This window comes from Heterodontus francisci, chromosome 19 (genome assembly GCF_036365525.1).
Source record: "Heterodontus francisci isolate sHetFra1 chromosome 19, sHetFra1.hap1, whole genome shotgun sequence".
Lineage (NCBI taxonomy): Eukaryota > Metazoa > Chordata > Chondrichthyes > Heterodontiformes > Heterodontidae > Heterodontus > Heterodontus francisci.
In genome coordinates, this window is record NC_090389.1 from 93,285,151 (window position 1) to 93,310,118 (window position 24,968).

Sequence of the window (24,968 nt, forward strand, 5' to 3'; positions counted from 1 at the left end):
ATTGAGTACAAGAGTTGGCAGGTCATGTTACAGATGTATAAGACTTTGGTTCGGCCACATTTGGAATACTGCGTGCAGTTCTGGTCGCCACATTACCAAAAGGATGTGGATGCTTTGGAGAGGGTGCAGAGGAGGTTCACCAGGATGTTGCCTGGTATGGAGGGCGCTAGCTATGAAGAGAGGTTGAGTAGATTAGGATTATTTTCATTAGAAAGACGGAGGTTGAGGGGGGACCTGATTGAGGTGTACAAAATCATGAGAGGTATAGACAGGGTGGATAGCAAGAAGCTTTTTCCCAGAGTGGGGGATTCAATTACTAGGGGTCACGAGTTCAAAGTGGGAAAAGTTTAGGGGGGATATGCGTGGAAAGTTCTTTACGCAGAGGGTGGTGGGTGCCTGGAACGCGTTGCCAGCGGAGGTGGTAGATGCGGGCACGATGGAGTCTTTTAAGATGTATCTAGACAGATACATGAATGGGCAGGAAGTAAAGAGATACAGACCCTTAGAAAATAGGCGACATGTTTAGATAGAGGATCTGGATCGGCGCAGGCTTGGAGGGCCGAAGGGCCTGTTCCTGTGCTGTAATTTTCTTTGTTCATTGTTCTTTGTAGGTGTTGAAAATCATTAAAGGTTTTGATGGAGTAAAGAAGGAGAAAATGTTTCCAGAGTTGGTAACTAGCGGACACAGATTTAAGATAATTGGCAAAAGAACCAGAGCCGACGTGGTTGAAGATTTGGGCTGACTTACAGGCAGAGAGCAGAGGATTGAATTGTGCCCCAGAGGCACAAGCTATGTGTTTTAACCCATTTAATGTCCAATCTCCACTTTTTTATCAGATACCAACATATTGCGCACAGTAGACCACAGAGTAACAGATGTATCATTTCCAGGAACCCAGTCACATTTCTGCAGGAGTTCTCCTTGTTTACTAGATCTTTGCAAATTTTCGTTACTGTTTTACAATAGTGTGGTCATTTGCTTAAAAAATCCAACAATCCTGTTCAGATGCATGTTCAGATTATTCTAGTGGATTTTTGTACTTAGTACAAGTTGATTATTATAATTCTAATCTTTTTTTAGATCCACAGACCAGATCTTGAGAGTGGATCGACAGGTTTGGTCACAAATCCTTGGCTAAGATGACTCCTGTTGGTTGGAAGAAGTGATTATGACTCAGCAAGCACTCAGACAGAGTCAGGGACAATCACATTATCTCTTCCTGAAAGTTCTTTAAAACAACAGGTGGACTGTTGCTTTTCCTAGATGTGTATCTTCCCTTACTCATGGTACATGGAGTCTTGGATTCAACTGAAAAATGATAACCAATAGAGGTGAGTAACATCCTTATTTTAAATAACCATTGTAATCGTACTTTTCCTGTTCAATCTGTTGTATTTCAGTACAACACCACTACATTGCTGTACCAAACTACATGGTGCATTGCAATACCACGTCCATCACACCACACGGTAAATGGCTGTACAATGGCACACCATAGGGTGCACTGCTGTATCAGGGCACACAATGTATGGGTAAAGGGTATCGGGAGCTTGGAGAATGGGTTAAGACTGGGTGGGATAGTAGAGGATGGGGGAAGTGATCAGAAGAGTGGCATTAGACTGGATGGTATATTAGAAGGTATGGAGTGTGAGCAGGAGAGTGGGATTAAACTAAGTAATTGACGGAGAACAGCACTGACAGATTTGATGGACTGTGGCTTGTTTCTATTCTGGAACATTGTGTAGGAAATTGGCTGAGTGGCAGGAGACAGAGTAGGGATAATAGGCAGTTAGTCTAATTGGCAGGATGTGATTAGTGGTGTCCCATGCGTTGCCAGGAATTTGGGGTTTCTGTTTGAGTAATCTATCGTGACAGAAACCACACCTGCTAAAAATGTGATATATTAATTTCATATGGAACATTTTGAACTGTTACTGGATTTGAAATAACTTGATTAAACAGACCACAACATTGGCTGAAAACATGGCTGCCTATTTACATTCTAAAGGACATTGGCTGAAAACATGGCTGACCATTTGCATTCTAAAAGACAGTTGCCTGAAGAAGACAATGGGAGTGCCCCCCTGATTCAGTTAGCCAGATGGATTTTAATCCAGAGACATTGAATGTATAAGAGCCAGCATTCCACCCACCTCCACCAACACCCCCCACCCCCAACCCCCGCTGAGAGCGTCTATTAAACTTGGGAAATCCACAAACCTCACCAGGAAGTTGTTCCAAATAAGGAGCTAGTCACATGACTAACCTGCTGCCCAACTTGGAGTTTTTTGAATTGTGCCACACAGAAAGGAACAGACTGCAATTTGAAGACCAAAGAGAAGGAAGGTCTCTCCCTCTCGCTCACGCAGAGTTCCAGGGACCCACGGAAGTAGCTCAAGCCTTAAGACAGAAGACCATCGAAACAAGTTTGAAAATGTGCACTGGGCCCCAATGAGAACTGCAAGACTTAACTGCAGTCAAAGACTTTACATCAAACCCAAATCCAGTAACTGAATTCCAGCTATTGTTTCAAACCTTTTCTCCTTTAATTCTTTCTCTTCCTCAGTCTCTATTTGCGTGTGTGTTTATCACGTATGCATGCTAGCGTGGTCATGTTGCATATTTCTAGTAGCTTTAACTGAATTACAGTTTTAAGGTTAATAAACTTACACCTTTCTTGTTTAAATCTGAGAAACCTGCCTGGTTGATTTCTTTGTCTTTACAATTAGAGAGCAGTGAGCAAGGATTCACCAGAGAGGGAAGCTAAAACACAGTGTTTTAAAAATTAAACCCTGTTACGGCCAAACTAGGGAAAGGCTGAGAGGCAATCCCTAGACCCCTTTCTCACCTAGTCGTAACACTATAATGACATGGCGTTATAATGATTTTTTGAAATATATCTCTTTAAAGAAATTTCTTCCTTTTGTGGTTAAATTACTTTACTGAGTACAATTTATATATCCAGAAGTGCAAGGAGCCTCTGAACTCATGTTACAGAATAACTACATATATGTAAGGTACTGCTATATTCATTGGTTAACAGGACATTCATATGAATTAGGAGCAGGAGTAGGCCACTTGGCCCCTCGAGCCTGATCCATCATTCAACAAGGTCATGGCTGATCTGATTGTAACCTCAACTCCACATTCCCGCCTACTCCCAATAACCTTTCACCTCCTTGCTTATCAGGAATCTATCTCCCTCTGCCTTAAAAATATTCAAACACTCTGCTTCCACTACCTTTTGAGGAAGAAAGTTCCAAAGACCCCTGACCCTCAGAGGAAAAAAATTCTCCTCAAATCTGTCTGAAATGGGTGACCCCTTTTTTTAAATAGTGACCCCTAGTTCTAGATTCTCCCACAAGAGGAAACGTCCTTTCTACATCCACCCTGTCGAGACCCCTCAGGATCTTATGTTTCAATCAAGTTACCTCTTAATCTTCTGAACTCCAGCAGATACAAGCCTAGCCTGTCAAACCTTTCCTCATAAGACAACCCGCCCATTCCAGGTGTTAGTCAAGTAAACCTTCTTTGAACTGCTTCCAGTGCATTTACATCCTTCCTTAAATAAGGAGACCAATACTGTATCCAGAACTCCAGATGTGGTCTCACCAATGCCCTGTAAACTGAAGCATAACCTCCCTACTTTTGTATTCAATTCCCTTCGCGATAAACGATAACATTCAATTAGCTTTTTATCTTCCATCCAATCTTCTGACCTGCCACCCATCTTTGCAATGATATGCTTTTTCTTTTTAAGTTTGATACTATCTTTAACTTTTTAGTTAACCACGGATGGTGAGTCCTTCCCTTGTAATTTTTCTTTCTCGTTGGCATGTATCTATTCTGTGCATTCTGAAATATCCCCTGAGCAGATGTCCCGAACCCTGGCACCGGGCATGCAACACAGCCTTCTGGACTCTCGCTCTTTGCTGCAGAGAACAGTGTCAATCCCCCTAACTATACTGTCCATCCCCCTAACTATACTGTCCCCTACTACCACTACATTCTTTTTTGCTCCTCCCGTTTGAACAGCTTCCTGTACCACAGTGTAATGGTCCGTCTGTTCATTCACGCTACAGCCCTCGCTCTTGTCCATACAAGCTGCAAGAACCTTGAACTTGATGCCCAATTGCAAGGGCTGAGGCTCCTCCACTCCCACATTGGATAGGTTTGTCCCGATGAGGCAGGGAAGGGATGGTAGGGTGAAGGAACCTTGGATGACAAGAGATGTGGAACAGCTAGTCAAGAGGAAGAAGGAAGCTTACTTAAGGTTGAGGAAGCAAGGATCAGACAGGGCTCTAGAGGGTTACAAGGTAGCCAGGAAGGAACTGAAGAATGGACTTAGGAGAGCTAGAAGGGGACATGAAAAAGTCTTGGCGGGTAGGATTAAGGAAAATCCCAAGGCGTTCTACACTTATGTGAGGAACAAGAGGATGGCCAGAGTGAGGGTAGGGCCGATCAGGGATAGTGGAGGGAACTTGTGCCTGGAGTCGGAAGAGGTAGGGGAGGTCCTAAATGAATACTTTGCTTCAGTATTCACTAGTGAGAGGGACCTGGTCGTTTGTGAGGACAGCGTGGAACAGGCTGATATGCTCGAACAGGTTGAGGTTAAGAGGGAGGATGTGCTGGAAATTTTGAATGATATGAGGACAGATAAGTCCCCGGGGCCAGACGGGATATACCCAAGGATATTACGGGAAGCGAGGGAAGAGATTGCTGCGCCTTTGGCGATGATCTTTGCGTCTTCACTGTCCACTGGAGTAGTACCGGATGATTGGAAGGTGGCAAATGTTGTTTCCTTGTTCAAGAAAGGGAATAGGGATAACCCTGGGAATTATAGACCAGTAAGTCAGCAGCGAGTTTTCCCCCTGATTCCCATTCACTGAAGTTTTGCTCGGGCTCTTTGATGTCATACTCTGTCAAATGTTGCCTTGATTTCGTTCACCTCACCTCTGGAGTTTAGCTCTTTTCTCCATGTTTGGACAAAGGCTGTAATGAGGTCAGGAGCTGACTGGCCCTGGCAGAACCCAAACTGAGGGTCAGTGAGCGGGTTATTGTTGAGCAAGGGCCGCTTTATAGCACTGTCGATGACCCCTTCAGTCACTTTGCTGATGATTGAGAGTGAACTGATGGGGCGGTAATTGGCCGGGTTAGATTTGCCCTGCTTTTTGTGGACAGGACATACCTGGGCAATTTTCCCCATTGCTGGGTAGATGCCAGTGTTGTAGCTATACTGGAACAGACTGGCGAGGGACCGGCTAGTTCTGGAGCACAAGTCTTCTGCACTATTGCCGAAATGTTGTCAGGACCCAGGCCTTTGCAGTATCCAGTGCCTTCAGCTGTTTTTTGATATCACATGGAGTGAATCAGATTGGCTGAAGACTGGCATCTGTGATGCTGGGGACGTCAGAAGGAGGTCGAGATGGATCATCCACTCAGTGCTTCCCGGTGAAGATGGATGCAAATGCTTCAGCCTTGTGTTTTGCACTGATGTGCTGGGCTCCCCCATCATTGAGGATGGGGATGCTTGTGGCGCTTCCTCCTCCTGTTAGTTGTTTAATTGTCCAGCACCATTCACGACTGGATGTGGCAGGACTGCAGAGCTTAGATCTGATCCAGAGGTTGTGGGATCGCTTAGCCCAATGTATCACATGCTGCTTCTGCTTTTTAGTATGCTTTACCAGGTTGACACCTCATTTTTAGGTATGCTTTGTGCTGCTCCTGGCATGCCCTCCTGCACCCTTCATTGAACCAGGTTTGGTCCCCTGGGCTTGATGGTAATGGTAGCGTGGGGGATATGCCAGACCATGAGGTTACAGATTGTTGAATACAATTTTGCTGCTGCTGATGGCCCACAGCGCCTCATGGATGCCCAGTTTTGAGTTGCTAGATCTGTTCGAAATCTATCCCATTTAGCACGGTGGTAGTGCCACACAACACTTGGTGGGTATCCTGCAGGTGCTGACGGGACTTCATCTCCACAAGGACTATGCGGTATTCACTCCAATCAATACGGTCATGGACAGATGCATCTGTGACTGGTAGATTGGTGAGGACAAGGTCAAGTTGTTTTTTCCCTCTTGGTTCCCTCACCACCTGCCGCAGACCCAATCCAGCAGCTATGTCCTTTAGGACTCACCCAACTTGGTCAGTAGTGGGGCTACCGAGCCACTCTTGGTAATGGACATTGAAGTCCCCCACCCAGAGTACATTCTGTGGCCTTGCTACCCTTGATGCTTCTTCCAATTGGTGTTCAACATGGAGAAGCACTGAATCATCAGCCAAGGGGTGGGAGGAGCGGTAGGTTATCAGCTGGAGGTTTCCTTGCCCATGATCGATTGAATATATGGCTGGAGAATTGGTGTAGGAGGGAGGGCATCAGATTTCTGAGGCATTGGGACCGGTTCTGGGGCAGGTGGGACCTATTCAAGTAGGGCGGGCTGCAGCTTATCAGGACCGGAACTAATATCCTCACAGGGAGATTTGATAGTGCTGTTGGGGAAGGTTTAAACTAGCTTGTCAGGGGTATGGGAACCTTGGGGGTAGCTCAAATTGGAAGGAAGTAAAGCTGGTAACAGCGGTAGAAAAGTAGCAAGTGACATTGGAAGGCAGGTGAAAAAAAAGCGAGCACCAGCTAGGCTTAGAATGCAGAATAATGTCACGCAGACAAAGTTAAGAGCACGCTACCTGAATGCATGCAGCATTCATAGTCATAGAGTCCGAGAGTTATACAGCATAAAGACAGGCCCTTTGGCCCATCGTGTCCGTGCCGGCCATCAAGCACCTGTCTAATCCCATTTCCCAGCACTTGGCCCGTAGCTTTGTATGCTATGGCATTTCAAGTGCTCATCTAAATACTAAAGTGTTGTGAGGGGTCCTGCCTCTACCACCCCTTCAGGCAGTGTGTTCCAGATTCCAACCACCCTCTGGGTGAAAATGTTATTCCTCAAATCCCATCTAAACCTCCTGCTCCTTACCTTAAATGTATGCCCCCCTGGTTATTGACCCCTCCGCTAAGGGAAAAAGTTTCTTCCTATCTACCCTATCTATGCCCCTCATAATTTTGTATACCTCAATCAAGTTCCCCCTCAGCCTTCTCTACTCTAAGGAAAACAACCCTAACCTATCCAGTCTCTCTTCATGGCTGAAATGCTCCAGGCAACATCTTGGTGAATCTCCTCTGCACCCTCTCCAGTGCAATCACATCCATAGGAACAGGAGTAGGCCATTCAGCCCCTCGAGCCTGTCCTGCCATTCAATGAGATCATGGCTGATCTGCGGCCCAACTCCATATACCTGCCTTTGGTCCATATCCCTTAATATCTTTGCTTAACAAAAATCTATCTATCTCAGATTTAAAATTAACAACTGTTCTAGCTTCAGCTGCTGTTTGTGGGAGAGAGTTCCAAACCTCTACCACCCTTTGCGTGAAAAAGTGCTTTCTAACATCTCTCCTGAACGGTCTGGTCCTAATTTTTAGACTATGCCCCCTAGTTTTAGAATCTCCAACCAGTGGAAATAGTTTATCTTTATCTAGCCTGTCTTTTCCTGTTAATATCTTGAAGACTTTGATCAGATCACCCCTTAACCTTCTAAATTCTAGTGAAAACAGACCTAATTTGTGTAATCTCTCCTCGTAACTTAACCCCTGTAGTCCAGGTATCATTCTTGTAAACCTACGTTGCACTCCCTTCAAGGCCAATATATCCTTGCTAAGGTGTGGTGCCCAGAACTGCTCACAGTACTCAAAGTGGGGTCTAACCAGGGTTTTGTACAGCTGCAGCATAACCTCTGTGTCTTTGTACTCCAATCCTCTAGATATAAAGGCTAGCATTCCATTAGCCTTTTTGATTATTTTCTGCACTTGCTCGTGGCATTTTAAAGATCTATGCACCTGAACCCCCAAGTCTCTTTGGACATCTACTGTACTCAACCTCTTCCCATTTAGAAAGTACCCTGCTCTATCCTTTTTTGGTCCACAATGGATAATCTCACACTTGCCCGCATTGAAATTCATCTGCCACAGTTTTGCCCACTCACCTAGTCTGTCAATATCTCTTTGCAATTTTATGCTATCATCTAGACTGTCCTTCCTATAGAGTGGCGACCAGAACTGTACACAGTACTCCAGCTGTGGCCTAACTAGCGTTTTATACAACTCCATCATAACCTCCCTGCTTTTATATTCTATGCCTCGGCTAATAAAGGCAAGTATCCCATATTCCTTCCGAACCACCTTATCTACCTGTGCTGCTGCCTTCAGTAATCTATGGACAAGTACACCAAGGTCCCTCTAACCCTCTGTACTTCCTAGGGTCCTACCATCCATTGTATATTCCCTTGCCTTATTAGTCGTCCCAAAATGCATCACCTCCCGCTTCTCAGGATTAAATTCCATTTGCCACTGCTCTGCCCATCTATATCGTCCTGTATTCTAAGGCTTGCCTCCTCACTATTTACGACAGCACCAATTTTTGTGTCATCTGCAAACTTACTGATCATACCTCCTATATTCACGTCTAAATCATTAATGTACATTACAAACAGCAAGAGTCCCAGCACCAATCCCTGCAGTACAACACTGGTCACAGGCTTCCAATCGCAAGAACAACCCTCGACCATCACCCTCTGCCTCCTGCCACTAAGCCAGTTTTGGATCCAATTTGCCAAATTGCCCTGGATCCCATGGGCTCTTAACTTCTTAACCAGTCTCCCATGCGGGACCTTATCAAAAGCCTTACTGAAGTCCATATAGACTACATCAACTGCTTTACCCTCATCTACGCATCTAGTTACCTCCTTGAAAAATTCAATCAGGTTTGTTAGACATGATCTCCCCCTGACAAAGCCGTGCTGACTATCCCTGATTAATCCCTGCCTCTCCAAGTGGAGATTAATCCTGTCCCTCAGAATTTTTTCCAATTGTTTCCCTACCACTGATGTTCGACTCACTGGCCTGTAATTACCTGGTTTATCCTTGCTACACATCTTGAATAATGGTACCACATTCGCTGTCCTCGAGTCCTCTGGTGCACCTGCTGTGGCCAGAGAGGATTTGAAAATTTGTGTCTGAGCCCCTGCCATCTCCTCCCTTGCCTCACATAACAGCCTGCATTCGAAGCAAGGTAGATGATTTAAAGGCCCAAATAGAGGTAAATGGGTGGAATCTAATTGCCATAACGGAAACGTGGTGACAGGTTGACCAAGACTGGGAACTGAATATTCAAGGGTATTTGACATTTAGGAAGGACAGGCAAAAAGGAGAACAAGTTGGTGTTGAGCTTAAAATAAGGGATGGGATCAGTACATTAGTAAGGGAGGATCTCAGATTGGAAGAACAAAATGTGGAAGAGATTATAAAAGTAGGGAAGTGTGGCTGCAACTGTACAAGGCATTAGTGAGACCGCACCTGGAGTATTGTGCACAGTTTTGGTCCCCTTACTTGAGGAGGGATGTAGTTGCATTTGAGGCAGTTCAGAGGAGGTTCACTAGATTGATTCCAGAGATGAGGGGTTTGTCTTATGAAGAGAGATTGAGCAGTTTGGGCCTTTACTCTCTAGAATTTAGAAGAATGAGAGGAGATCTATTTGAGGTATATAAGATGATTAAGGGGATTGACAAAGTAGATGTAGAGAGGATATTTCCTCTTGTGGGGCAATCTAGAATGAGAGGTCATAGTTTTAGGATAAGGGGTAGCAGATTTAAAACAGAGATGAGGAGAAATTACTTCTCTCAAAGGGTCATGAGTCTGTGGAATTCACTACCCAGAGTGTGGTGGATGCTGGGACATTGAGTAAATTTAAGGAGGAGATAGACAGATTTTTAATTAGCAATGGGTTGAAGGGTTATGGAGAACGGGCAGGAAAGTGGAGTTGAGGCTGAGATGTGATCAGCCATGATCGTATTGAATGACGGAGCAGGCTCGAGGGGCTGAATTGCCTACTCCTGCTCCTAGTTCTTATGTTCTTATGTCTGGGTGAAGCTAAGCAACAGCAAGGGACAACAAACATTGTTAGGAATTGTTAATAGGCCACCAAACAGTATTGTTAGTGTGGGGCATGGTATTAATCAGAAGATTAGAGAAGCATGTGGCATGGGTAATGCAGTAATCATGGGTGACTTCAATCTGCAAATAAACTGGGTAAACCTAATGAGCACCAATGCTGTGGAATTTCTGGAATGTTAGGGATGGTTTTTTAGAGCAGTATGTTGAGGAACCAACTAGAGAACAGGCTATTTTAGATCTAGTTCTATGTAATGAGAAAAGGTGGCGCAGTGGTTAGCACCGCAGCCTCACAGCTCCAGCCACCCGGGTTCAATTCTGGGTACTGCCTGTGTGGAGTTTGCAAGTTCTCCCTGTGTCTGCGTGGGTTTTCTCCGGGTGCTCCGGTTTCCTCCCACATGTCAAAGACTTGCAGGTTGATAGGTAAATTGGCCATTATAAATTGCCCCTAGTATAGGTAGATGGTAGGGAAATATAGGGACAGGTGGGGATGTGGTAGGAATATGCAATTGGAATTAGGGTAGGATTAGGATAAATGGGTGGTTGATGGTCGGTACAGATTCGGTGGGCCTAAGGGCCTGTTTCAGTGCTGTATCTCTAAACTAAACTAAACAATCTTGTTGTAAAAGAACCTTTCGGGATGAGTGACCATAATATGATAGAATTTTACATTCTGTTTGAAAGTGAGGTAGTTCACTTTGAAGCCCGGGTGTTAAATGTGAACAAAAGACATTGTGAAGGTATGAGTGGCAGATTGGCTGAGGTGGATTGGGAAAATACATTAAAAGGTACATAGGCAATGGATAGTCTTTAAAGAAATATTACATAGTTTACAGCAACTATACATTCCTTCAAGGCACAAAAACCCCAAAAAGTGAAAGCAGTTTGCCGTGAATAACAAAGGAAATTAAGGATTGTATAAGATTAAAAGAAAGGGCCAATAAAGTTGCCAGAAATGGTAGTAAACCTGAGGATTGGGAGGATTTTAGAATATAGCAAGGAGGATGAGGAAACTGATACAGAAAAGGAGAATAGAATATGAATGTAAGCTAGCAAAAAATATAAAAATGGACTGTGAAAGCTTCTATAGGTACGTAGAAAGGAAACGTTTGGCTAAAACAAATGTGGGTCCATTACAGGCAGAGTCAGGAGAATTTATAATGGGGTATAGAGAAATGGCAGAGAAGTTAAATGATTACTTTGTGTCTGTCTTCACTGAGGAAGATGCAAGAAATCTCCCAGAATTAGAGATCCAAGGGTCTAGGGATAATGAGGATTTGAAGGAAATTAGTATTAGTTAGAAGGTTGTAATGGAGAAATTAATGGGGCTGAAGGTTGATAAGTCCCCAGGACCTGATATTCTACATCCCAGAGTGTTGAAAGAGGTAGCTGTGAAGATAGTGGATGCATTGGTGATCATCGTCCAAAATTCTATGGATTCTGGAGCGGTTCCTGCAGATTGGAAGGTCGCAAATGTCACTCCACTATTTAAGAAGGGAGGGCGAGAGAAAACAGGGAATTACAGACCTGTTAGCCTTACATCAGTCGTTGGGAAAATGCGAGAATCTATTCGAAAGGATGTGATAAATGGACACTTAGATAATAATCTGATTGGGCATAGTCAACATGGATTTATGAATGGGAAATCATGTTTGATGAACCTATTGAAATTTTTTGAGAATGTTACTAACAGAATTGATAAAGGGGAGTTGGTGGATGTGGTATACTTGGATTTTCAGAAGGCTTTTGATAAAGTCCACCACAGAAGGTTGGTTCGAAAAATTAAAGCACATGGGATAGGAGGCAATATACTGGCATGGATTCTTCTTTGGCCTCCTTATCTTGAGAGACAATGGGTAAGCGCCTGGAGGTGGTCAGTGGTGTGTGGAGCAGCGCCTGGAGTGGCTATAAAGGCCAATTCTAGAGTGACAGACTCTTCCACAGGTGCTGCAGATAAAATTGTTTGTCGGGGCTGTTACACAGTTGACTCTCCCCTTGCGCCTCTGTCTTTTTTCCTGCCAACTACTAAGTCTCTTTGACTCGCCACACTTTAGCCCCGCCTTTATGGCTGCCCGCCAGCTCTGGCGAACGCTGGCAACTGACTCCCACGACTTGTGATCAATGTCACAGGACTTCATGTCGCGTTTGCAGACGTCTTTAAAGCGGAGACATGGATGGCTGGTGGGTCTGATACCAGTGGCGAGCTCGCTGTACAATGTGCCTTTGGGGATCCTGCCATCTTCCATGCGGCTCACATGGCCAAGCCATCTCAAGCGCCGCTGACTCAGTAGTGTGTATAAGCTGGGGATGTTGGCCGCCTCGAGGACTTCTGTGTTGGAGATACGGTCCTGCCACCTGATGCCATGTATTCTCCGGAGGCAGCGAAGATGGAATGAATTGAGACGTCGCTCTTGGCTGACATACGTTGCCCAGGCCTCACTGTCATAGAGCAAGGTACTGAGGACACAGGCTTGATCCACTCGGACTTTTGTGTTCCGTGTCAGTGCGCCATTTTCCCACACTCTCTTGGCCAGTCTGGACATAGCAGTGGAAGCCTTTCCCATGCGCTTGTTGATTTCTGCATCTAGAGACAGGTTACTGGTGATAGTTGAGCCTAGGTAGGTGAACTCTTGAACCACTTCCAGAGCGTGGTCGCCAATATTGATGGATGGAGCATTTCTGACGTCCTGCCCCATGATGTTCGTTTTCTTGAGGCTGATGGTTAGGCCAAATTCATTGCAGGCAGCCGCAAACCTGTTGATGAGACTCTGCAGGCACTCTTCAGTGTGAGATGTTAAAGCAGCATCGTCAGCAAAGAGGAGTTCCCTGATGAGGACTTTCCATACTTTGGACTTCGCTCTTAGACGGGCAAGGTTGAACAACCTGCCCCCTGATCTTGTGTGGAGGAAAATTCCTCCTTCAGAGGACTTGAACGCATGTGAAAGCAGCAGGGAGAAGAAAATCCCAAAAAGTGTGGGTGCGAGAACACAGCCCTGTTTCACGCCACTCAGGATAGGAAAGGGGTTTGATGAGGAGCCACCATGTTGAATTGTGCCTTTCATATTGTCATGGAATGAGGTGATGATACTTAGTAGCTTTGGTGACCATCCAATCTTTTCTAGTAGTCTGAAGAGACCACGTCTGCTGACGAGGTCAAAGGCTTTGGTGAGATCAATGAAAGCAATGTCGAGGGGCATCTGTTGTTCGCGGCATTTCTCCTGTATCTGACGAAGGGAGAACAGCATGTCAATGGTCGATCTCTCTGTACGAAAGCCACACTGTGCCTCAGGGTAGACGCGCTCGGCCAGCTTCTGGAGCCTGTTTAGAGCGACTCGAGCAAAGACTTTCCCCACTATGCTGAGCAGGGAGATTCCACGGTAGTTGTTGCAGTCACCGCGGTCACCTTTGTTTTTATAGAGGGTGATGATATTGGCATTGCGCATGTCCTGAGGTACTGCTCCCTTATCCCAGCACAGGCATAGCAGTTCATGTAGTGCTGAGAGTATAGGATTAAGGCTTGGCACTCTTGATTATTTCAGGGGTAATGCTGTCCTTCCCAGGGGCTTTTCCGCTGGCTCGAGAATCAATGGCATCACTGAGTTCCGATTTTGTTGGCTGTATGTCCAGCTCATCCATGACTGGTAGAGGCTGGGCTGCATTGACGGCAGTCTCAGTGACAACATTCTCCCTGGAGTACAGTTCTAGGTCGTGCTAAACCCAGCGGTCCATTTGTTTGCGTTGGTCAGTGATTATGTCCCCTGATTTAGATTTGAGGGGGGCGATCTTCTTGATGGTTGGCCCAAGAGCTCGCTTAATGCCATCATACATTCCTCTGATGTTTCCAGTGTCTGCGGCCAGCTGAATATGACTGCATAGGTGTTGCCAGTAGTCGTTTGCGCAGCGCCTGGCTGTTCTTTGTGCAGTGCTTCTGGCTGCTTTAAGTGCTACGGATGTTAACTCGCTGGGGGCTTTCTTGTAGTTCAACAGTGCAATGCGCTTAGCATTAGGATTGAGGATTGGTTAAAAGGCAGAAAGCAGAGAGTAGGAATAAACGGGTTATTCGCTCATTGGCAGGCTGAGACTAGTGGGGTACCGCAGGGATCAGTGCTTGGGCCTCAGCTGTTCACAATATTGTCATGCTAGGTCCCCACCTGCCAAGAATGAGGCACATCAATTTTGTCATGAACATTTATTTTTAACTGTTGCTGGAGCGAGGAAATGACTTGTTAGACAGATCAGCCCTGGCTGGAAAAATAACATTTACATTCTAACAGACATCAAAGGTCAGGAAGTGCATTCCTGGGCCTGCTAAGGAGGATACAATCCACAAGGGCCAGGACTGGTTAGACCAGCTGGTCACATGACTCCCTGGCCATTCCAGGGTTTTCTTTTGAACTAGCCACAGAGAGTTGAAGGCAGTGTGTCTGTTTGCTTCTGGACTGAGAAGATCTCTTGTATCTGCTCCCATCTGTTTCTCACAAGCCTCTGAATCCATTGAAGACACATGAACCCCAAGAGAGAAAAGTCTCCGACAGCGAACAAGGTTTAAGAAGAATACTGGGCCCCAATGAAAAGCAAGATCTAACTACAATCAAGGACTCTACAGTGAGCTCGAAGAACTGTAACAAAAACTCTTCAGATATTGCCTCAAGCTTTTACACTTTATTTTTCTTCTCTTTTCTATCTCTATTTGCATGTGTGTATCGCGTATGCATGTTAGCGTGGGCTCGTCGTGTATCTGTGGGAGTTCACCGAATTAGAGTTTAACTTCAATAAATTTCAGCTTTTCTTCTTTGAACCTAAGAAAGCTTGTTTGTGCTGGTTTGTTTGCCTTATAATTAGAAAGTGGTGAACAAGGATTCACCAAGGGGGAGCTTTAAACATTGTGTGTTTAAAATGAAACCTGTTACAGTAAGACCAGGTGAAGGCTGAGAGGGAACCCTAGACACCTTTCTCACCTGGTCGTAACAATATATATCAATGATTTGGATGTGGGGACCAAATGTAGTATTTGTAAGTTCGCGGATGACGCAAAATAGGTGGGAATATTTGTTGTGAGGAAGATGCAAAGCAGCTTCAAGGGGATTTGGACAGACTTAGTGAGTGGACAAGAACGTGGCAGATGGAATATAATGTGCAAAAATGTGAGGTAATCCACTTTGGTAGGAGGAATAAATGTGCAGAGTATTTCTTAAATGGTAAGAAATTAGAAAGTGTAGATGTACAAAGGGTGTCCTTGTCAATAAGTCACTGAAAGCCAACATGCATGTGTAGCAAGCAATAAGGAAGACTAATGGTATATTAGCCTTTATCGCAAGAGGATTTGAGTACAGGAGTAGTGAAGTCTTGCTTCAAATTGTATAGAACCTTGGTTAGACTGCACCTGGAGTACTGTGTGCAGTTTTGGTCCCCTTACCTTAGGAAGGATATTATTGCCAAAGAGGGAGTACAACGAATGTTCACCAGACTTGTTCCTGGGATGGTGGGACTGTCCTATGAAGAGAGATTGGGGAAACTGGGCCTGTATTCTCGAGAGTTTCGAAGAATCAGAAGTGATCTCATCGAAACCTACAAAATACTTAAAGGGATAGACAGGGTAGATGCAGGTAAGATTTCCAATGGTTGGGGAGTCTAGAACCAGAGAACAAGCCGGTTAAGTGGTAGAAGTGTCAGTGGGGGAGCATTTCGGGGATAGTGACCATAACTCTGTAAGATTTAAGGTAGTTATGGAAAAGGACAAAGATGGACCGGAAATAAAGGTACTGAATTGGGGGAAGGCAGATTTCAATGTGATAAAACAGGATCAGGCCAAAGTGGACTGGGAGCAGCTACTTGTAGGAAAGTCAACATCACATCATGTGGGAGTCATTCAAAGAGGAAATAGTGAGTGTTCAGAGCCAGCATGTACCCGTTAAGGTGAAGAGTAGGACTAACAGGCATAGGGAACCCTGGATGTCAAGGGATATAGATGATTGGGTCAGGAAAAAAAGGAGGCTTACGGCAGATCCCAAGCGTTGAAAACAGCGGAGACACTAGAGGAGTATAGAAAGTGGCACTTAAAAAAGTAATTAGGAGAGCGAAGAGGGGGCATGAAAAAACACTGGCGGGCAAGATAAAGGAAAATCCCAAGTATAAGTATATTCGGTATACTAAGGGTAAGAGGATAATCAGGGAAAGAGTAGGGCCCATTAGGGGCCAACGTGGCAATCTGTGTGTGGAGCTGGAGGACAGAGGTGAGGTTTTAAATGATTGCTTTGCATCTGTGTTCACTATGGAGAAGGACGATGTAGGTGTAGAGATCAGGGAGGGGGAGTGTGATATACTTGAACAAATTAGCATTTAAAGGGAGGAAATATTAGCTATTTTAGCGGGCTTAAAAGTGGATAAATCCCCAGGCCCAGATGAGATGTATCCCAGGCTGTTATGTGAGGCAAGGGAGGAGATAGCAGAGGCTCTGACACAAATTTTCAGATCTTCTCTGGCCACAGGAGAGGTACCAGAGGATTGGAAGACAGTGAATGTGGTACCATTATTCAAGAAGGGTAGTCGGGATAAACCAGGTAATTACAGGCCGGTGAATCTAACATCAATCTAACAGGGGAAAATTTTGGAAAAAATTCTGAGGGACAGGATTAATCTCCACTTGGAGAGGCAGGGATTAATCAGGGCTAGTCAGCATGGCTTTGTCATGAGGAGATCGTGTCTAACTAACTTGATGGAATTTTTCGAGGAGATGACTAGATGTGTTGATGAGGGTAAAGCAGTAGATGTAGAACAAAAGAACAAAGAACAAAGATAATTACAGCACAGGAACAGGCCCTTCGGCCCTCCAAGCCTGCGCCGATCCAGATCCTCTCTACATGGACTTCAGTAAGGCTTTTGATAACATCCCGCATGGGAGATTGGTTAAGAAGGTAAGAGCCCATGGGATCCAGGGCAAATTGGAATCAAAATTGGCTTAGTGGCAGGAGGCAGAGGGTGATGGTCGAGGTTTGTTTTTGCGATTGAAAGCCTGTGACCAGTGGTGTACCACAGGGATCGGTGCTGGGACCCTTGCTGTTTGCAGTGTACATTAATGCTTTAGACGTGAATGTCGGAGGTGTGATCAGTAAGTTCGCAAATGACATGAAAATTGGTTGTGTTGTAAATAGTGAGGAGGAAATCCTTAGATTACAGGGAGATATAGATGGGCTGGTAAGATGGGCGGAGCAGTGGCAAATAGAATTTAATCCTGAGAAGTGTGAGGTGATGCATTTTGGGATGACTAACAAGGCAAGGGAATATACAATGGATGGTAGGACCCCAAGAAGTACAGAAAGTCAGAGGGACCTTGGTGTACTTGTCCATAGATCACTGAAGGCAGCAGCACAGGTAGATGAGGTGGTTCGGAAGGCATATGAGATACTTGCCTTTATTAGCCAAGGCATAGAATATAAGAGCAGGGAGGTTATGATGGAGCTGTATAAAACGCTAGTTAGACCACAGCTGGAGTACTGTGTACAGTTCTGGGCACCACACTATAGGAAGGATGTGATTGCACTGGAGAGGGTACAGAGGAGATTCACCAGGATGTTGCCTGGGCTGGAGTATTTCAGCTATGAAGAGAGACTGAAAAGGCTAGGGTTGTTTTCCTTAGAGCACAGAAGGCTGAGGGGGGACATGATTGAGGTGTACAAGATTATGAGGGGCATTGATAGGTTAGATAGGAGGAAAATTTTTCCCTTAGTGGAGGGGTCGAGAACCATGGGGCATAGATTTAAGGTAAGGGACAGGAGGTTTAGGGGGGGATTTGAGGAAATATTTTTTCACTCAGAGCGTGGTTCGAATCTGGAATGCACTGCCTGAAGAGTTGGTGGAGGCAGGAACCCTCATAACATTTAAGAAGTATTTAGATCAGCACTTGAAACGCCATAGCATACAGGGCTACGGGCCAAGTGCAGGAATATGGGATTAGAATAGTTGGATATTGTGTGGCCGGCACAGACACAATGGGCCGAAGGGCCTGTTTCTGTGCTGTATAACTCTGACTCTATGACACAATTTCAAAATAAGGGGGAAGCCACTTAGGACAGAGATGAGGAGAAATTTCTTTACTCAGAGGGTTGTGAATCTTTGGAATTTTCTACCTCAGAGGGCTATGGAAGCTCAGTTATTGTTATGTTTAAAGCAGAGATTAACAGATTTCTAATACAAATGACATAAGGGATGGCGGGGAAGGCCTGATGCACTGAATAGCCTACTCCTGCTCCTGTGTTCCTATGTTTGACCTGATGCCATGAGACCTCATGAGATCCAGAGTTAGTTTTGAGTGCCAATTTACCTATCAACCTGCAAGTCTTTTGGCTGTGGGAGGAAACCGGAGCACCCGGAGAAAACCCACGCAGACATAGGGAGAACTTGCAAACTCCACACAGGCAGTACCCAGAATTGAACCCGGGTCGCTGGAGCTGTGAGGCTGCGGTGCTAGCCACTGCGCCACTGTGCCGCCCTAGTAAGGAGGACTTTGCAGGGTCGACAGATCTGGGTTTGCCGTTGTCGTTTCCAGTGCCCAGATCGATGCCGGGTGGTCTGTCCAGTTTCAATCCTTTTATTAGACTTCTGTAGTGGTTTGATACAACTGAGTGGCTTGTGGTCTGACTGGCTGCTTTTTCGCACTAGGACAGTGACTCGTTATCCTAAGCATTATTATATTGTTCTGAGCTTTGTCATGCTCACTCAGCACTTGGGAAGAAGCTAATGTACATTTCACTATTTCAACAGCGCTGCAATGCTTCAGTAGTGGCACTGCTGAAAAATAGTGTAGAGTTGGGGGGTTGTAGAGTCAAATCCACTCTTCCACCCTGTCTCCTTAAATACACTCTGCTTCTGACTGCTGATGTGCAGGAGGGCGAGGATAAATTCGAATGAGTGTCATTGCCAGTGCATGGTTGTGTACCTGCTAGCAGCTTGCCCCAGGGGGTATTGGTGGAGTGGAGCAAGTAGAGTTGTGTGAATTAACAGATATAAAATTAGGAGAGTGCTTAACTGAGAGGGTGAGACCTCCACCAGAGGGCAAGATCAAGTTCCCAAGTCATGAGGCAATTCTTTAAACTGTCCAGAACTTAATACCCATCAGACTTGGCACTGTAGACGAAAGGCTTTTAAACGGAGCAAGTTAGAATTGAAGGGAGTCATATTTTCCAGCTTTCTTGCACCACCCAGTGACTGAGTGTTGAACCGCATTGAGAGGAGATTAACAAGCTTGTTCATGATCCATCCTGCAGATGGTGTGTGTGTGTAGTGTGATGAAACCCAGCAGGGAAACAGGGAAATTTGGTTTTCAAACATCTGTACAGGGGACCCCAGTAATTAGTGAGACTTCATGATGTCTCAGGAAACCTCCAGAGCCGTCAGTCACCTACAGGAAATCTTTGACGGAAACCATGTTTATTGGTGTACTGCAACAGACTGGACTGAACAAATAGGGAATTCCTGATGGACCTCACAGTGTGCCTGGCCCTAAACAGATGCAAATAAAAATGATAGAATCTACGGCACAGACAGAGACATGGAGGAGATGGTGGCTTAGTGGTAATATCACTAAACTAGTAATGCAGTGGCCCAGGCTAATGTCTTGAGGACACAGGTTCAAATCCCACCGCAGCAGCTGGCAAGATTTAAAGTCAATTAATTAATGAAAAAAAATCTGGAATTGAAAGCTCCTCTCCGTAATGGTGCCATGAAGCTATTATCGATGGTCGTAAAAACCCATCTGGTTCACCAATGTCCTTTAGGGAAGGAAATCTGTCTTCCTTACCTGGTCTGCCCTACATGTGACTCCAGACCCACAGCAATCTGGTTGACTCTTAACTGCCCTCTGAAATGGCCGAGCAAGCCGCTCAGTTGTCAAGGGTATTTAGGGATGGGTAACAAATGCTGGCCGTGCCAGTGACACCCACATTCCATCAAAGAATAAAAAAAAAGACACAGGCCATTCAGCCGATCAAATCTACACCAGTGCTTTTACTCGACATGTGCCACCTATGTCTAACACCTTGTCGCCTGCTCACAATCTCTAATGTTTTTTGAACAACTATCTGATTCCCTTTGAAAAGAAATTATAGGCTTTGCTTTGGGAGTCTGAATTACACATCCTAAGCACCCTCTGTGGAAAGTATTTCTAACCTCCCTTCCAATTCTTTTTGTGACTTTGCATTCTGCTGTTTGGTTACTATCTCACTGACTAGTGGAAAGAATCTATGGTACTTTTACCTGCTCATAACCCTTCATAATCTTGGAAGAACTTTAGCAATTAGCCCATAACTTTTTCAACTCTGGTGAAGGCGCCTACTTCTTCATAACTAACCCGTCATCCTCAGGAAGATCCGAATAAATCTACACAGCAGCTTCTCTGTTCATTCTTGTGCCTTCCCATAATGCAGTTCCCAAAACTGTACAAAACACTGCTATAGTCCAACTAAGTCTTGTATAAGTCATAGTGTCATTTATGGCATAGAAGGAGGCCATTCGGCCCATCGGGCCAACTCAGGATTTCCAAGGAGCAATCCAATCAGTTTCACTCACCAACCCCCCCGCCCCCCCTCAATCCCCATACCCCTGCAAGTGCCCATCCAATGACCCTTTGAAATCATTGATTGTCACCGCTTCCATCACTGTTGTGTGCAGTGATGTTCAGGTCATTACCACTCATTGCGTAAAAAAGGTTCTTCCTCACATTTTCTCCTGCATTTCTTGTCTAATGCTTCCAATTTGTATCCCCTAGTCCTTGTACCATCAGCTAATGGGAACAATTTTTCCTTGTCCAACTTATCTGAACCTGCCATAATCTTGTACACCTCTGTCAAATCTCCCCTAATTCTCCTTTGCTCCAGGGAGATTCGCCGTAGCTTTTCCAATCTAATCTAGTAACTAAGATTCCCTCCCCCCTCCCTGGAACCATTCTGTTAAATCTCCTCTCCACCTTCTCAAGGACCCTCACAACCTTTCTAAAGTGTGATGACCAGAACTGGATGCAGAACTCAAGTTGAGGCCTAACCACAGCTTTATAAAATTTCAGCATAACTTCCCTGCTTTTATATGCTATGCCTCTATTCATGAAGCCCAAGACCCCATATGCTTTGCTAACCACTCTCTCAATATGACCTGCCACCTTCTAAGATGGGTGCACATGCACCCCCAGGCCTCTCTGTTCCTGCACATTCTTTAGAACTACACCATTCAGTCTATATTACCTCTCCCTATTCCTCCTGCCAAAATGCATCACCTTACACTTGTCTGTATTCCAACTGTCACTTGTCTGCTCATTCTGCTAGTCTATCTATGTCCTGTTGCAGGCAGTTTGTAACATCCTCACTGTTTGCCATTCCTCCAAGTTTGGTATCATTGGCACATTTTGAAATTCTTCTCTGTATTCCAAGATCCAAGACATTTGTGGTCCTAGCACTGGCCCTTGGGGAATACCACTATCTCCCATCCTCCAGTCTGAAAAACAACAATTTACCCTGATTCCCTGTTTCTTGTCCTTAAACCAGTTTTTTTTTATTCAGTTGGACACTGACCCTCCTGTTCTATGAGCCTCAATTTTGTTAACCAGCCTTTTGTGTGTTACTTTATCAAATGCGCTCTTAAAATCCATATAACAACATCCACCTCATTCCCTTCATCAACCTTCTCTGCTCCTTCATCAAATAATTCAATTAGATTAGCCAAGCATAATTTGCCTTTTGCAAATTCGTGCTGGCTATCCTTAATTAACTCAAATCTCTCCAAGTGCCTGTTGATTTTTTTCCCTGATTATTGTTTCTAAAATCTTTCTTGTTATACATTGGTTTGGTACGCTGCCACCTTATTTAATCTAGCCAGAGAGATTCTTAGTCTGTAGTGTTTAAACATTAATCTTTATTGCATTATAACTATTTGCACTCTACAGTAGCCTGTGTGACTCCTCCAAAAGCCACACTGCATTTATTCTTGAGTGTCGCTCGCATGTGATCTCTTACATCATCATGGTATCAGCTATTCTTTACACTCTCTCAAGGAGTGCCCCTGCTGTGTTCGGGGGTTTCCCGTGCTTTTTGGCAGTTCATGCGCTTTTCGGGGTTTCCCGCTTTTCACCCTTGCATTCAGCCTGAGTGGAAAATTTGCTTTTTTTTTTCTCTTCCCCCACGTGATGCCTTCAGAAAATCACTTCAAGCCCTTCAAAGGTGATTCCTCAACCGTTGGCACTGTAACTCACCCGATTGATGGAATTAATTTGCAGGCAACCACGCTTCCATTCTGTAGAGTTTCTCTCAGCCTCAGTTTTGTTAACCAGCCTTTTATGTGGTGCTTTATTAAAATCCATATAAACAACATCATGTACATTTCCTTCATCAGTCTTCTTAGTTTTAGTTTTAGAGAATACAGCACTGAAACAGGCCCTTCGGCCCACCGAGTCTGTGCCGACCATCAACCACCCATTTGTACTAATCCTACACTAATCCCATATTCCTACCACATCCCCACCTGTCCCTATATATTTCCCTACCACCTACCTATACTAGGGGCAATTTATAGTGGCCAATTAACCTATCAACCTGCAAGTCTTTGGCATGTGGGAGGAAACCGGAGCACCCGGAGGAAACCCACGCAGACACAGGGAGAACTTGCAAACTCCGCACAGGCAGTACCCAGAATCGAACCCGGGTCCCTGGAGCTGTGAGGCTGTGGTGCTAACCATTGCGCCTCTGTGCCGCCCTTCTCTGTTGCTTCATCAAAAAATTCAATTAAATTAGTCAAGGAAGATCTGCCTTTTACAAATCCATGCTGGCTATTAACTCGAACCTCTCTAAGTGTCCATTGGTATCTTCCCTGATTATTTCTAAAACCTTACCCACCACCGATAAACTAACTGGCCTGTAGTTGCTATGACTGTCCTTACACCCTTTCTTGAATAAGGGTATCACGTTTTCCACTCTCCAACCTCTGGCACCTCCTCCGTATCTAGAGGAGTTTGGAAGATTATGGCAAACCCTTCGGCTATCTTCATCCCCACTTCCTTGAGCAACCTGGGATGCAAGCCATCCAGACCAGGTGACTTAGCCACCCTGAGCATCGCCAGCCTTTCTAGTACCTCCTCCCTCTCAATTTTTATCCTATCCATTGCCTCTACTCTCTATATTGCTACTGATATTTTGTCAGCCTCCATTTCCTTAGTGAACACTGATACAAAGTACTCATTAAGTATATTAGCCTTGCCCTGCGCCTTTAAGCATGTATTACCTTCTTTGTCCCTAATGAGGGGAGGCAGTGGCGTAGTGGTAATGTCACTGGACTGGTAGTCCAGAGGCCCAGACTAATGCTCTGGGGACATGGGTTTGAATCCCACCACGGCAGATGGTGAAATTTGAATTCAATTAATAAAATCTGGAATTTTAAAAAAAGCTAGTCTAGTGTGACCATGAAGCCATTGTCGATTGTTGTAAAAAAAACCATCTGGTTCACTAATGTCCTTTAGGGAAGGAAATCTGCCGTCCTTACCTGGTCTGGCCTACATGTGACTCCAGACCCACAGCAATGTGGTTAACTCTTAAAATGCCCTCTGAAATGGCCATTCAGTTCAAGGGCAATTAGGGATGGGCAATAAATTTTATTATTTTATTTTATATTTCGAGATACAGCACTGAAACAGGCCCTTCGGCCCACCGAGTCTGTGCTGACCAACAACCACCCATTTATACTAACCCTACAGTAATCCCATATTCCCTATCACCTCCCTACACTAGGGGCAATTTACAACGGACAATTTACCTATCACCTGCAAGTCTTTTGGATGTGGGAGGAAACCGGAGCACCAGGCGAAAACCCACGCAGACACAGGGAGAACTTGCAAACTCCATACAGGCAGTACCTAGAATTGAACCCGGGTCCCTGGAGCTGTGAGGCTGCGGTGCTAACCACTGCCCCACTGTGCCGCCCTATGTTGGCCTAGCCAGTGACGCCCACGTCCCATGAACGAATAAAAAAAAATAATAGACCCCACTCCACCTCTGACTACTTGCTTACCATTTCAATACCAGTAGAAGTTCTATTTTCATATTCTCTCTTTGCCAGTCTTATTTTCCTTTTCACCTCCCCTCTCAATTTATTGTATATCATACACCCTTTTTTTTGTTTCAACATCATCTCTATCTCCCTTGACAACCAAGGAGCCCTGTTATTGGTTCCCCTACCCTTCACCTTTGTTGGAATGTTCCGAGCCTGTACCTGAAGTATCTCTTCCTTAAAGATCACCCATTATTCCAATACAGCTCTTCCTGCCAGTCTTTGGTTCCATTCTACCCTAGCTAGATCCCTTCTCATTGTGTTGAAATTAGCCTTCTTCCGATCTAGCCATTCCACTCTTTTTTCCCCCTTACTTTAGCATACTAGTCGAAACCTTATGATACATTGATCACTCTTACCTAAGTACTCCCCCACAGACACTTGGTCCACCTCATACCTTGGGAGGCTCTTCTCAGCAAGGGCAGACATCGACGATGAAACTCAGCATAGCCTCCAGTACGCCAGCGCAGCCTTCGGTCATCTGAGGAAAAGAGTGTTTGGTGTCAAAGACCTCAAACCTGGCACCAAGCTCATAGTTTACAAGGCCACAGTGTTACCTGCCCTCCTGTATGCACCACAGACATGTACAGCAGACATCTCAAAGCCCTGGAGAGATATCCCCAGTGGTGCCTCCGCAAGATCCTGCAAATTCAGTGGCAGGACAGGCGCTGCAATATCAGTCTCCTCTCTCAGGCCAACATCCCCAGTATCGAGACACTGGTCATGCCTAGTCAGTTATGTTGGGTGGGCCACATCATCTGCATGCCTGACACAAGACTCCCAAAAACAAGCTTTCTACTCCGAGCTCCGTCACGGCAAGAGGCTACCAGGAGGGCAGAGGATATGCTACAAGGATGTCCTTAAAGCCTCCCTGAAAAA

The 24,968-nt window shown here is 45.1% G+C and overlaps 1 protein-coding gene across 7 annotated transcripts in view; it reads left to right on the forward strand.

Moving 5' to 3' along the window:
- LOC137380312 (6-phosphofructo-2-kinase/fructose-2,6-bisphosphatase 4-like) overlaps positions 1 to 24,968 on the forward strand; it is a 447,018-nt gene that overhangs the window by 148,904 nt on the left and 273,146 nt on the right. For all 7 annotated transcript variants that reach the window (XM_068052234.1, XM_068052235.1, XM_068052233.1 and 4 more), the window contains one exon: positions 1,082 to 1,332. In XM_068052234.1, the coding sequence (XP_067908335.1) occupies positions 1,317 to 1,332 (16 nt within the window). In that variant the 5' untranslated portion in view covers positions 1,082 to 1,316. The remainder of the gene's footprint in view (positions 1 to 1,081; positions 1,333 to 24,968) is intronic.